The 15,317-nt window shown below is 39.5% G+C and overlaps 1 protein-coding gene across 1 annotated transcript in view; it reads right to left on the bottom strand.

Annotated features, from left to right (window-relative positions):
* Positions 1-15,317, bottom strand: part of LOC119730672 (IgGFc-binding protein-like) — a 73,844-nt gene that overhangs the window by 44,015 nt on the left and 14,512 nt on the right. Inside the window, exons 11-36 of the mRNA XM_038203663.1 lie at positions 14,179-14,323; positions 13,614-13,799; positions 13,083-13,288; positions 12,519-12,696; positions 11,878-12,099; positions 11,550-11,663; positions 11,150-11,263; positions 10,725-10,936; positions 10,380-10,484; positions 9,838-9,999; positions 9,456-9,612; positions 9,051-9,233; positions 8,239-8,441; positions 7,306-7,480; positions 6,649-6,870; positions 6,239-6,352; positions 5,899-6,012; positions 4,820-4,936; positions 4,426-4,539; positions 3,605-3,910; positions 2,918-3,223; positions 2,247-2,581; positions 1,669-1,824; positions 1,317-1,461; positions 936-1,115; positions 325-533 (exon numbers count right to left, since the gene is read on the bottom strand). Of these exons, the coding sequence (XP_038059591.1) occupies positions 325-533; positions 936-1,115; positions 1,317-1,461; positions 1,669-1,824; positions 2,247-2,581; positions 2,918-3,223; positions 3,605-3,910; positions 4,426-4,539; positions 4,820-4,936; positions 5,899-6,012; positions 6,239-6,352; positions 6,649-6,870; positions 7,306-7,480; positions 8,239-8,441; positions 9,051-9,233; positions 9,456-9,612; positions 9,838-9,999; positions 10,380-10,484; positions 10,725-10,936; positions 11,150-11,263; positions 11,550-11,663; positions 11,878-12,099; positions 12,519-12,696; positions 13,083-13,288; positions 13,614-13,799; positions 14,179-14,323 (4,680 nt within the window). The remainder of the gene's footprint in view (positions 1-324; positions 534-935; positions 1,116-1,316; positions 1,462-1,668; positions 1,825-2,246; positions 2,582-2,917; positions 3,224-3,604; positions 3,911-4,425; positions 4,540-4,819; positions 4,937-5,898; positions 6,013-6,238; positions 6,353-6,648; positions 6,871-7,305; positions 7,481-8,238; positions 8,442-9,050; positions 9,234-9,455; positions 9,613-9,837; positions 10,000-10,379; positions 10,485-10,724; positions 10,937-11,149; positions 11,264-11,549; positions 11,664-11,877; positions 12,100-12,518; positions 12,697-13,082; positions 13,289-13,613; positions 13,800-14,178; positions 14,324-15,317) is intronic.

The raw sequence follows: 15,317 nt of genomic DNA, 5'->3' as shown, positions 1-15,317 counted from the left end.
CTTGCTTCTTTGGCCTTTATTTCATACAATACATGTATCCATCTTCAATTGTTTTGCAACACGTACAAAGACAAGGAAATGCATTTATAAGAATACTTTGTTTGTAACCATTGTTACCACTACATCACTGGACACATGACATCGAATTCATTTCGGCATTAACAATCTATAGAAAGACATAAAAAACGGGGGGGGGGATTTGAAAGTACAATTGTTCCACCTCGTATGCGATTGATTTCTTTTTGTCAGGAGAGAAAGTAAAACGAACAAATAAATGTCAAGCACCATGGAGTGAACGTCTTTTCAATATTGCGATAAACCTACCTGGACGTAAGTGCCATCAACCAGAACACAGCCACAATTTTCAGGTTCCACGCATCCGTTGTTACCATCCTGTAAGAGGCCATCAGGACACCGACAAGTCTCGAGGCAGCCGAAGGGGCAATCGGACCCTACATTGAACCCCGTTGAGCATGTCGGTTGGCATGCACTAGCACAAGAATCGTACACCTTCCCATCTGGGCAATTGAGTGCTATGGAGGCAAAGTAAAATTGATCAATTGTTAGTATCTTGTGTTACCATTTTCAATGACTTCAATAGCGTACTAAATAAAAAGTAAGAACCCTACAGTGTGTCCCCGAAAAGCGGGCCCGGACAAATCAGCGACCATATCTAAAACAAAATATTCATGTGAGACAAAATTTGTGGGTGTTTATTGACGCTGCTGATTTTGTTTGTTGCCTATAGAAAAATAAACAGAATGAATTGAAATATTTTAAAGACATGACTAGAAACGTAAGAGCTACTTTGCTCATGGGGCTTTCTTGATGATATTACTTTTTACTTGGCTTATTTTATTATTCTCCACTTGTCCTCAATGTTTCAAAGAATTACTCCTTGATATGTCAATAATTTCAAGCTGACAAATACACACCGCATTGCATAACTTGACTTCTCCATTCCACGATCGGCCCACCGGACTGTCTACACGACTGGGCGAACTCTGTAAGACTATCACATAGATACTCCTCATCTGGAAGTGACGCACACAGATCATACACGCATGCGTCGTAGTAGGGTTGCGGATCAACATAAGATAAACACGTGCTCCATACTAGAGAAAAAAAGATAAAGTGTATTCAAATCCACAGGAAATCAAATTAAAAGTATTTCCGACATTTTATATTGAGGTATTAACGGTTTTGTCAATAATAATCACTCAATCCCATAATTGGGTACGCCTTTGATTTGTTAAAGGCTAAATAAAAAAATAATATAAATCGGTGTGAGATCGAAATCAAAAAATAACGCATACCACTAGAATCCAAGATTACACTGCAGAGTTGATTGGCATTGCCAAGCGTTTCCCCTCCTGGGCACGGATCTGATGTTGGTGGTAGCGTCTCGCACTGGTCTGAGTTGGCTAACCAGCTTTGCCCAAAGTCGTTGGTATTATCAAGCTGTTACGGGAAAAGCACGCTCTTACTTTGTGTAAAAAATATGCATTGTCCTATTTAGTAGGACCAGTAAAATGTAACGTCCTGATTTTTTTGTTTACTTTTCCTGCATGTGACTTTTCTCTTATATGTATCATCAGACATAAACATATTTCTTCTGTCGCGTGAAAAATAATTCTATCGATTACTTCAATGAAAGTGGTGCCTTACCACAGCCCCATTTGGTGTAGTGAAGTCGTTGGACGAGCTATCATCGAACGTCCCACACATTCCGCAAATGGATCTCCCAATACGCTGGGGAATGGTGACTTCCACTGTATTTTTGCCATCCCATCGCACAGTCATATCAAATGATGTGCTGAGCACCTGTAAAAGACAGTATTTATAAAAGCAGATGTAGCTACGGACTTTGCCCTTTAAACACAATTTTTACCGAAATCTGACTACTGAAAGTGCGGAAATTTCGACAAGCATGTGAAGAAAAACAAAACATATTAATGTAGTAATGTTGTATTGCAATGTACGTGTAGCACCGTTTTAGTTGTAATTGATATCAAATTATTTACCGTTTACATATTGTTATGATTAGAACATAAAAGGGACCGTTAGAAATGTTATAAGAGTATACGGGATACGTATAAAAAGTTGCATGTTAACTCACCATTTTGAGCTGTTAGTAAATGGGTAGTATGCATTTTACATCAAAATGGTGATACAACCAGCAAGTTTTCCTGACTCGCTTCAATGTCCCATAAGCATAACATTTCTACTTGTCCCCATTTACTTACCACGTAAACTCCGGCGAAAAGAATTTTGACGCCATCAGCTCCAACAATCGGCAAGGCCGTTGAGAATCCATTTACCCTGACCTCTCCACCTGACAGCAAGCTGTACACCGTCCCAGTCAGGTTGAACGACAATTCCTGGATCCTGGATACTTTGTCAGAGGGTTTGCGTTTGGTGTTCCTGCTGACGAGTCTGAAGTTTGGCATATCCTGTAGAGGGAGCCCTTCAATGCAACTGTCGGTGATTAGAGTGTAGTCGCAGTCTCCCTGGAAGTCGTATCGGCGTTTGTCGAATGTTATATAGTGCGGATCACCCCAGACCGTGCAAGTACCATACACTGTGAGGTATATGTCAGTGAAAAAAGAATGCACTTGTCGGAACACTACACAACTACCAACACTGACAAATCTGACATAAAATCTACCGAAAAAAATGTCAAAACCTCATCCGTCAATCGCGGAACCAAAAAGTATCATCTACTTCTAAAAAACGTCAAGTAGAATGGATGATATCATGTTAAATTTGTTTTCTTCCAAAGGAAGAGCACGTTTTCTTCACTTCACTATTCATCAATTTAAAATACCTTGAATAACCCCTTCATTACTTTAGGAAAGTCAAATGTTCAAGGCCACATCTCGTTCAAAATGTCTCAGTTCTTTCCAGAAATACTTACCGTCTTCACAGTTAGGTCCGGTCCTTCCTGGCTCACACGTATGGAATCTTGCTACAAGACTTTCCTCTCCCGTCGAGGAGAAGACGAGTTTGATCTCATAGTATTCATGTCCTTGAAGAGAAGCTACATCATACATCGACACTGGGCTACTGATCACGGAGTGGTTCGTCCATTCCTCAGTACCATAAATCCTCTGCTGCACAATGACGTCACCCTGAATGGTGTCATTACGACCCCACGTGATAGTTAAAGATGAAGGTCTGGCATTGTGAATACCAATATTAAATGGCGCCCTCATTGCAGAATCTGTAAATTGAAAGGTCAATGTATATAAAATATAGTGAAAAATAAAAGTGTATGACATATCAAAATAAATGACGTTTGAGATACATAATTATGGTTAGAATAGACTAAATCTAGCTGCATCCATCCCCGGAAATAATATTTTTAATCTTCCCTCGGAGATGAAACAGCCATTTTCCATTATTGGACATGTTGAATTAAGAAATGATAAGATTTCTCAAAAATATTTCTACCTTGCTAATGTTCAAGATGGTTCTCGAATTCTCTATCGACTTACACACATTTGAACTTAATCATGAACAAAACGTTATTTTCCCCTGAATAACTCTCTTGGATGTGGTCCAGTTCAATTTTACTTACGACCCTTTCCAACCACAAACTTACCTACTGCACAGTCTAGTGGACTGCCGAATCCATACAGGCAGGTGCGCACGCTGTGCGGCTGCGTGTAAGCCACACTCTCATCTGTCGATCTCTGCATACCAACTCTAAATTCATAGTCTGTCTCGCTCTCCAGATCTTGTAAGACGTACATGAGCTGATTGCCGCTGATTGTCGGCCCGTACGTCCACGATTCTACGCCGACTAGCCGGTGCTGGAAACGAAACCAGTTTACGGGGATCTCTATCGTCCAGGCCATGGTAAAGGAGTTGCTCCACAGCTGGACCACCGTTAACTTGGGTAAATCAGCTGTTGTGACATATTAGCAATAATACAACTTTTAAAATCAAGCGTTCAATGTTTATGCATTGATAAAAGGTCGATGTACTGATTGTAAAACAGACAAGAAGATTGCATACCATAATATCAGTAAAGTAAGTCCGCACAAGTCATTACATGTCGCGACCATTAGATATCCACTCGCATTTCAAGTGATGTGCGATTCGCAAAAACCCTGACAATATGTTAGCCATTACTCGTCCCCTGTCGCTTGTGAACCGTTATACTTACATATGACTGAATCGTTATTTAGCTTGGTTACAATTCTGCCTTGTGAACCCCTCAAATCACATGATAAAATGCTGAACATGTATCAAGTAATTATTATCATTCAAAGCAAGTACTAATGCATCTCATTATGAATTGACATAACATGGTATTTCTTTCTCTATGTCATTATATAGCAGAAGATATTATTCGCCAATAATTATAATTATGTTCACATGATAAACTTTCAAACACCTTTTCTTCTTCTTACAACTCACTTTCCTCACACCTGTCTCCAGTCCAGCCCACTGGGCACGTGCACGTGTAGCTATTGGCGCCGTCCAAACAGGTTGCAAAATTCATGCAGGGATTACTGAAACACTCGTTAAAATCTGTCGGCCAATGATTCAGGAAAAATGCAAAATGATGACAACGTACTTGGTGTGAGCTTGATAAAATTGAACTCTCACAAATAATAGTAACGGTTGTGTGGTTGAAATTTGAATTGTTCCCTTTCTCATCTTAACTTTGAGATACAAGTTTGTTGGTGGTGTGAGTTGATAGCTGCTTTCACGGTGGGATTTGATTGAAATACAGAAAAACGGGACATAATCGACGCAAGATCGATTTAACAAAAACAAAACATTTTGGCCGCAGAAAAAAATAACTTACTGATCTCGCAGTTGTCTCCAAGAAACCCTTCAAGGCATTCGCAAATGTATATATCCTTAGAGATTGGAACGCATGATCCACCATTCTGGCATGTACCAGGGCTACACGGTGTGTCCTCTGTGGGAGGAAAACAGTTTAATCACTAAATTGAACAGGCCGTAACTTCTTCAAAAGAAGTCATTTCATATTATTAATTGCTGACTTTAACTCACATAAAAATCCCTTCTTTTGTAAACATAAAACTCTTAAAGTTAATGATATTTATTACCGTCAGCTTGGGTATCAAATTACCCGTAATACTTTACCATCTTCAAATAAAAGTATATTTACCTACAATTGTGACATTCATTCTCACTTTACTCGTCCAGCCACCAGTTTTTATGTGCCTTATACTAAACAGTCAAATATGAGGGACCCAATCTTTGGAATTCGCAAAATGATCAACTCATATTTATATTCCGGGGAACGGGTCCGATTACGAGAACTCGTTTTCTCAGTCACACACTAATTTTCTTAAACAATTGTTTTCCTCCAAAAATTACCACCCCCCCAATACCCCCCCCCATTTTTTTTTCATCAACTCGGCTCAATGCACGTTATGCACAAATGCCCATTCCTTACAAGCTTTGCTTCTTTATGGGCCCCTCCACAGCCCATCTTCAATACTTATTGTTTGCTTATCTCTAACTTTGTTCAAAATGTTTTTCTGCTATTCCCTATAACATTCTCGTTGTCATTGCCAATGATATTTTGGTAATGTGGAAATAAACTGAACTTAACTGAATTAAACTGAATTTAAATACCTTATTTATACCTGGAATCATTTAGCATTAACAATTTCAATGAACAATTATAAATTACAGACATAAATCATAAAAAGAGAAATCATTCCGAAAAACAAAATTCCAAAAATTAAGTACTTATTGCAGACTTTTAAGGGAATGAACCCCTGAATAAAATGCCGTATTAACCCGAATTAAATTTGATTTTCCCCCCACACTCTATAGGTGAAGATTGATTTGTAACTGACACGAGTAAGTATAGATTGATAAGTAGAGGGACAAGAAGATTTGTCTTACCGATCTGGCACATATCTCCTTTCCATCCAGGTTCGCATTCACAAATGAACCTGTCCACCAGATTGAAACATTCTCCACCATTCATGCATGGCATACTTGTGCACTCGTTGATATCTATGAATACAATATGACCAACGATAGTTATTATTTCTTATTATTATTGTAAGTGTAGGCCTATATGGTAACAAATGAAAAAAAATACCTTGAAATCTAGGGTAAATTTTTCCTTAAACGGTTAAGCTAAAGAGGTAATCCGTTTAAATTAAGAAACATTCAGAATGTTCATGTTTTGTGATCGTTTTTGTAGCCCATGAATGCGCTCATCAATGATCGTAGTTACCATCTTCACAGTTCGGTCCAGTATAACCTCCAGCACACAGACAGGTATATCCAGCCATCCCATCCACGCACGTACTGCTGTGAATGCAGGGATCCGACACACACTCGTCGATTTCTGAAATCAAGTATATATAGAAAAGTGCTGTGGTAATCGATATACCGGTACATAAAGAGTTTCGTTTCAAAGTGTGACACATTGCATTCAGGAAGTACAGATGTACATATCTTGCATATACTGTAACTGAGACATCTACTAAAAATACGAAAGATTCTACTGTGATCGAATCGACACACCCTCCAACTTCTAGGAATAAGAATTGAACTAATCAGGTTCGACGTAATACATTTGATTTTTAAAAAATGTAGTTTTTCCCGGCCAATTTCCTGAAATGTATATTAAATTATCGTAACCTGTTTCACAGTTGATACCCTCGTATCCAGGGTCACACACGCAAGTGTACGTGTTGTCCCCATCGACACATCTACCATTCACGGAGCAAGGGTTGCTGAAACATTCATCAGTCGTATCACAGAGTAGACCCTTCCAACCTCCAAGGCAGTCACATCTAAACATGTTGATTTCATCGATGCAGGTTCCATTGACGCACGGGTTGCTGGCACATTCATCGATATCTAACCAATTTCAAAGAAGCAGTACATTAAGAAACTCATGTTCGTATAGGAATCGATTAGAAAGAATTAACGATCATTGTATCGAAAATTCCAAGTTAACTGTCGATCTTAAATCTTGGCAAATTTGCTTTAAACTAAACCTACTAAAAAAGTTGCTAGGACTTCTACTTCACATTTAGTTCAGGTTATTTGATGTCATCAATAATCAAATGACTGCTGACAATTGATATACGAAAAGCGACAGCGGTCAATACACACAATCGTGTTTATTCAACAGTACTTTAGCACAACAGCTTTTTCATATACGAAATTGCCATCATACATGCCTGACACCACCCTGTGTGAAACTTGTTACCAAAATCTAATTATATGCCGATAGCCAAGAAACGTCATTTGATAAAATCCTACATTAGAACACAAAATATTTGCCCCTACCTAAGCAGTCAAGTCCATCCCCCGTAAAACCTTCATTGCAGATGCACCTACTCTCGCCGTTTACAACGCCGCAGATAGCATTTGAGTCGCATGCAATTTCCGTGCAGTTTACCACTCCACCTGGCAGACATAGACATCGCTCGCTACATTGTGCTGTCAGATGTACACTCCCAACCTACGATACAACATTGCGGGGAACAAGCGAATCACTTTGAGTCAATACATCATATAGGGGCGGCGGGACGTTTTTCAAACTGGGGGCAACACCGATAATGGGCACTTATCCAGAAAATGGGGCACCTTCCCTCGGTGTGAAAGTAAGAGCTCTTCGGCATCCGAAAGAGGCGGACCCAGAAGACATTGGTTGTTGTTTTTTTTGGGGGGGGGGGGGGGCTGCCCTGCGCAGTTATAGACGGTCTGCCTATAAATTTGAGTCGTGACAGAGGTCGCCCTAAGCTTCTCTGGGTCGACAATGTGATGAAGTGGTGTGGCAGAAGTGTGGAAGAGCCGAGAATAGCGGCGACTGAAACAGAACAGGTGACGGCGGCGACCCTGCAGGAATGCGCCCCCGTTACGATCTGAAGACGAGGCGGCCACGGACGCAAGTCTATGCCGAATTTTGATGAATTAATCATGAAAATGATTTAAATTCCTTCAAACTGCTCACTGATCGGATTGACCTGAACTATGCAAATAAAGACAATTAGCTGACCTGAGTACAGTATCAAAATGAGTCAATAGTATTAGCTACATTATTGAGTACTACTGGTACTGAAACTGCGCATAATAGCACAGTATTACCTTTCATATACGACGATTATTATTGCTGCAAACATTGTGTCCCTGTTTATTTCATCGTTTCAAATTTAGAAAGACTGAAATTAAAAAAAAAATATTTACCGATTGCGCTGGACTGAGAGTTGAGTTACTTACAGCATAATAGAATCCCTCCCTGAAGCAGCCGCACGTGTCGGTTGGCACACAGCTTGCCCCCTCTAGGACGAATCCTTGATCGCACTGGCATCCCTCTACGCACCTGTCGTCACAGGTTTTGCTCTCCTGACGGAAATCCAGGCAGGTAGATGGACAAGCAGATGAACAGATTTCATAGGTGCTGTTACTTGGACAAGCCAGAGCTGATAATAATACACAATGGAGAAGTAAACAACATTTATAAACTGACCTTCGTAATAGCGTTGGTTCTTGGGTGCTTTGGTGTGTTTTATATATGAGCTAATTGTTATAATATTTAACTATTCAAGGTCTGAAAGAAAGAAATTTGCCATAAAAGAAAAAAAAACACAATAAATCATTTTTAACGTGCAAACCGTGACTTCAGAGGACAGTGAAATTGGGCCATATATTATATATACCATATATATATACAATACAAAGCCTGTCCGTGCACCGTTGCATTTTGTGCTTGCGCACACTCTTTAGGCCTTTTACCCCCCAAAAATGCAAAGACAGACAGACAGCTTAGGATCTTTCAATATAGGATATGATAAGTCCTCGCAATTGATGACATACTTATTACAATAACCGCCCTTAAAGTCAAATTAATTCACTACCCTCAATTAAAAAAACCCAGCTGTTTCAATTAAGGATTTAAAACAAGTTCAAAACGAAAATGGCCGACGTTATATCTCCTGGATTATATTTATATAACTCGTTTAATTTTAAAGTGTAACTCAAGAGTGTTTCTTAAAAATAGATAGTATATAAAAAAAACGTTTTATACTCACGACAATAAGTATCATTCCTCCAAACCTGCACATCGACATAGTGATACTTGCAGGCTTGAGTGTAGGTGGAAAGAAGATCACATATGACATCGTCAGCGGAGCTGGGATATGCACACACGTCGTAGATACACGAACGGTAGAAAGGTTCTGGGTCCAGTTTGTCATGACAATTTGAAAATGGACCTGTGCACAAAATAGGAATAATCAATAGATAGGGCATAGTGCGCTTGAATATCTATTCAAATGTGTGTTGAACGTTTCCATTTTATATAACGACCGAACATTTTACTGTTCACAATAGCATCATCAGTGATGCACCGTGATATTAACGCCTCTCCACATCTTGTAAAATATTTTAATGCAAGTTATAAATGTGAACAAGTTGAGGAAAACTATTTTTATCACCTTGGGTGTCTCTGATGATTTGGCACTTGTTCCTTCCCAAGTCAACGATACTTCCATCTGTCCCTTGAAGGCAAGGTTCAACCTCGTCACTCTGAGGGACACAGTTGGGATCGTTTCCAACTACCCAGCTATTACCAAAAGCAGCTTCGTTTGAAAGCTAAATTGAAACACATGAAACTATTATTCATTACAAGTCTAAGAAACACAATTCAAGGGATCAGTTTTGTGATAAACGCCGACTATGTTTGAACAGAGAACGTCATCCGTTTTTTTTCGCTTGAAGTAGCCCATTCGAATTCAGTGCTTATTTTTAGAAAAAAAAAGCCAATTCAGTAACCAAACATAATACAGTTTGTAAGCTTACATGTTCTGACAAACTTACAAATATCCCATCCGGTGTCCTGAATTCGTCTTCCGGGGACCCATCACCGTTGTAGTTGCCGCAAAGACCGCACGTTTGATCCTTGAAATCTGCAGTCACTCGTACTTCAACTCTGCTGTCTCCATCCCATCGGACATACAACCCAAAATCAGTCACAAGTTGCTGGATTTGAGAAATAAAATCGATGTTAATGGATCATTCAATCGTTATAAATGTGAACCAAAAGCGACAAACGTTGTTGACGCTCAATAAATCATGAAGGACTAATATAAAATACCTTAAAGACTAACATTTAAAGAAAAAGAAATAAGATTCGATTGTAGGCCTATTGAGGTGGAGTCACGCTCGTGCGCAAGTTTCAAGCTTTCTTGAAGTCGATGCGCGCGCACATTTTTAATAACCTTATCGGTCGAACGGGCATTGAAAGCGCGCTTTCCAACTAAACGTGCAAGTTCAGTGGAGATCAGTGGTAAATAATCTAAATAAATGCGTAGGTGAAAAATATATTATGCATTATGTTTCTTCTTTTACACTTATCTTACCACATATATTCCGCTGAAAGAGACTCTGATGTCTGAAGTCTCCGCAGGTGGGACAATACGGACCTCATTGAGCACAACATCGCGATTTTGTCCGAGAGTAAATGTCTGCACATATAAAACCATATATAAATTGAGATGGCAACGGACTATGAACTTGAAGATTTAGAAAGGAAAGTAAAATGAATCGCTTTATTTATTACTTATTCCATGTATTACGTAGGTCTGAATAATTATTTAAAGTCTGCGGCTGATTGTTCACTACCATACTCTTGATTTTTAGGAGTAATTTTTGTTTTAAATTGTTTAGAAATTTGTACAAAAGTTACAGATTTTAAGAAAACTTACCAAATTACCAACAATTACTGTGACTTGATATGTGTATGCTACCGTAGCTTCCGGTGACCTGCGTCTGTTATCAACCTCAACGGAGAAGCGACTCTCCAATCCTTCCTTGCAGTCTCTGACTAAAGTGTACTGGCAGATGCCTTGGAAGTCATGCCACAAGTTGTCGAAAGTCTTGTAGTGAGGGTCACCAGATGCGTAGCAAATACCATACTCTGTAGTTGTGAGAAACTAGGCCTGTTAAACCTGACCTTGACACCCCCAGAAATTCCAAGAAATAGCTTTGTCATATCACTGCATATTGGCGGCGGTGGTCCACCAATTGTACGTCACATATACTTAATGTACGGTAATCACACAATTCTAAACGTATAACGGTGGTGAAATAATTTACAAGGTGGCCAACAGCCAGGTTTATGAAGCTTTACCTGTTTCACACTGACTGCCCATAAAAGATCCTGTACACATACAGGTGTAGTAGTCGATGAAATTATTACAGGTACCGTTGTTCTGGCAAGGGTTACTCAGGCAAGGGTTTACCTCTAAACAAAAAAGGACATACAATTTTGTCAAATTAACTGACATAAACCAAAGAATAGAAGTCCCTAAACCAAACTGATACATTATTTTTGAAATAAATGTAAGCTACAAATGACACATCTGAAACGTTCGATCGATAATTTCCACTAAAATAATTCAACGGTGTATGTCTTGTGTACTCGGTTCTCACAACCTACAATGTGCAGGAATGTACATGCATAAGTTGGATTTATGACATACTCGAGTTTGGAGATGTCAATGTCTTGTTCTTTCATAAATACAACATACCGTCTTGGCAATGTCTTCCCATAAATCCATATGCACAGGTGCAATTGTAGAAATCACCATCACTGAAGCAAGTGGCTCCATTTCGACAAGGCTCTTGGAAACATGGATCGGTGTCTGAAGGAAAGGAATACGAACAATTCAGTCAATAGGTATCAACATTTCAATAACGACCAGACACAATTCTACACCCCCGTGCACGTTGCGATTTATCGTATCAAATTTTGACAAACAGAAGAATTTTGTGCATAAATTGTTTCACTAACATCATAACAGACAAATAAGAAAGCTATATGATTAGAATACAATTAAAACTGAAGCTTAAACTTACTGATTTCACAGAAGGTACCATTGTAGCCCATGGCACAGACGCATTCGTAAACCTCCTCGTAGGGTATACATGTTGCACCATTCATGCAAGGGTTACTAGAGCATCCAAAGTACTCGCCACAGTTATACCCGGCCCAGCCGATGTCACAATTACAAGCGTATAGATTAACGCCGTTGACGCATTCACCATTCACACATGGATTGCTCTGGCACTCATTAATATCTTTAAAATAATCAAAAAGGGAAAGTACATGGAATTTAGTTGACAAAAAGCTCGGTTGCGTAGTGATTGTTTTTCGAGATATAACACTACTAATTTGGAACGCTGGGTCAGGTCATTTCAAATCTGTACCAGCCTTTTACATGTTTGCTTAATAGTGGAGGCCGTTAGTTGATTTTTTTGTATGACGTATGGTGTTACTAGTACAAACAGAAATTGGTAAAAAGTCAATTATCATGAAATAAAAATGCATAAAGGATATACATGTATATCAAAAGCTTCCCTCTAAATTATTGGCAAATAAAGCCTTGATAACAAAGTATAAGATGGGAGGTTTTAAATATTTTATGATGTCACTGGCATATTAGCTTAATTTTCATATAATTGATATAAATAAAGTTAAATTTCTATGCTTGACCAACCTTGGCAGGTCTTTCCATCCCCAGTATAACCAGCTCGGCAATGACATCCATGCAATCCGTTCTCATTTATCCCACAGTAGGCGTTACTATCACAGTCTAAATCTGCTGATGTTACCACATCGTTACCGACGCAAATGCGTTCAGTAAAGCAACCTGGAGTGTAGACTGTTTCACCGGCCTGTAGATAAATAAGCAGACGAAATAAATCAAGGTTTTAGGTGACTTGGAGACTTAGAGGATTCAGTTTATTTTTACTGTGACTCTACAAATGTGTAAATCAGAATTCATGCGTTGCAAATAATCACAAGATATATATGGAAGCCTCGGTTACGAATTTCTTTCAAGACATCAAATTCAAGACTTCAAACGTCCCGCATATCTCCTGCATCCATTAAACCAAACATTTAAGGAAATAAGCTAAATGGATGGCTCTTCGAGCCCACCAGAGAAATCAGACTATCAAATCAAGATCGCTTCATATAATATGACTTTACAAAACGAAAAAACAATGGCCACTGCAAATAAATATCATTTTGAAATTGGCAGCTTATAAAAAGCTTTTACCGAGTAGTAGAAGCCGTCCACAACACATCCACACTGGGAGGGTGACACGCACGAATTCCCGTCCAGGACGAGATTTTCCGCGCACTCACAGGATTCCGTACATTTACGATCACATGTGTCCATGGTTCCTAATAACACGTCGGAGCATGTGGCGGGACACGCGCTGGTGCACCAGCCATAGGTTGTTTCAGCAGGGCACGCCACATCTTGTAAATGAAAATATTGATAAAAAGAAAGCTGTGCTTGAGATACTTCAATTGAAGCGGCTTAATTCCCTCCCATAAATGAGTTTACGTGTTCTGCCGAAGCCCAGTAGGCCTCATTCGGTCGCAGCCGATATCATTTGCTCTTCGCCAAAGATAAAAACTGGTTTTTATGCAGTATTATAAACTCAGGGTGTCCCTTGAACGCTTTAATACAGCCAAATGTGAAATTAGATCAATGAAAACTTAATCCTATACTCGTGATCTTTCTCAAATTCCGTCCTACTTCAATGAAAATAGCTATCAGTGCCGGCGTTTTTACACTCACTGCAAAAAGATTGGTTCCTCCAAGCAGGCAGGATCACCTCTCTGTCTGAACACGACTGCGCGTAAAACTCGATCAGATGACAAGCCGTTGCATTTAGATCCTTTAAAGGAACGATGCAACCATCCTGCACGCAGGCTGTGTAGTAAGACAGTGGGTCCAATCGTCCATGACATTTAGCGAAAGGACCTGTAATGAAATATTGGATGTAGAATAATGGTTAATGACATTTTGGAAGTGTGTTTTTAACTATTCAAAATTTGAGGATGGCTATGACTTCTAGTAAAACCATAATGACACTATTAGAAAAATGTACGTTTTGAAAGGACTGCATGATCCCCTTAGTGACCAGAAGTCGGTATGGTTTCATGTCGTCGTATTATCTTTGTGTACATATTTTTCCTATGAGAAATAAAAGGCGCTATCCCATTTTGCTCCAGTTCAAATAGACGGAGCAGATTAACAGTGACAAGCCGAATATTGCTTTTTAAAGACAATCACCATTTTCACAAGCAAATGTTAATGAAACATTTGCACCCTAAAATCGTACAAATATTTAATAAAATACCTTCTGGATCAGTGATGATCGCGCAAGCTCTCTCGGATTCGACAAGTGCTGCAGAGTTCATGTCACAGGGACCGATGGGTTGCTGCTGCGTTTGGCAGGAAGCATCCACGATCCAGCTATTACCAAACTCCTGAGTGTCATTTACCTATATGATTAGAACACAAGCACAGGTTTAACCTGTTCCTTCAAGAAAGCTTGAAACCCTTATTTTCTTGTATTGGCTACAGCTTAGCGATGTAGACAGTGTGCGATGCAGACATTGCTCACGTTGGATTAGTGTACAGGATCTCATAAGGCTTTGGGCTATGGATTAGTCTACAGGAACTCATAAAGCTTTGGGCTATGAGTTAGTCTACAGGATCCCATAAAGCTTTGTGCTATAGGATCGTATAGATTAATCAGGAGGAACATAAGAAATCATTGGATTTTAATACTCTTGCGAAAGTGGAGATGCTCCTAAATTTCGTGCCTTTCATTAATGCAATGTCCATCATGTGTCATCTTTCCTAATTGGTTGGAAGGGCATCAAATGCGGGTAAGTAGTGTTCCTTCGGCAGGATCGCAGCAACGCAAACAACTCATAATCAGTGGCGCACCCAAAGGGGGGGGGGGGGGCGCTCGGGGGGCTTGCCCGGGTTGCCCCCCAAAAGGAGGTTGTCAATTTCCGTTTTTTAATATTTTTGTTTTAGTCCCACGAATTGACCTTGGCGATATGTATGTGGCCTATTTTCGAGCCTGGTGCCACCAACGTCAAATATCGCCCCTAAAGGAAATCCCCAACAACAACAATAACAAAAAACGACAACAAAACAAACACAAAAACAAAACAAAAAACCCAAATGGTTCGAAAATTTGAAGGAATTTTTTTTGGAGCCCCCCCCCCCTCAAAAAGAGGTTCTGGGCGACCCACTGCTCATAATGAGAAGCTGTACAAGATACGCTCTGCCCAACTATCACTGTTGTCTTGATTAAACATCATAAATATTCATTATACAAAAGAGCTCTTCCGAGAGCTAGAGAGGCGTGTACACAGTAATATAAATCCTGTAAACTGCAAGCACGTAACTATACAGCAATTGGCATCATATGCAAGGAATTGAGCGCGTAAAAAGAGTGTAGGATGCGTTGAATGGCTGTCG

The sequence above is a fragment of the Patiria miniata genome, unplaced genomic scaffold (assembly GCF_015706575.1).
Source record: "Patiria miniata isolate m_02_andy unplaced genomic scaffold, ASM1570657v1 HiC_scaffold_22, whole genome shotgun sequence".
NCBI lineage: Eukaryota > Metazoa > Echinodermata > Asteroidea > Valvatida > Asterinidae > Patiria > Patiria miniata.
Note: the sequence above shows the minus strand (reverse complement) of the source record. Positions and strands in the feature narration are given on the sequence as shown.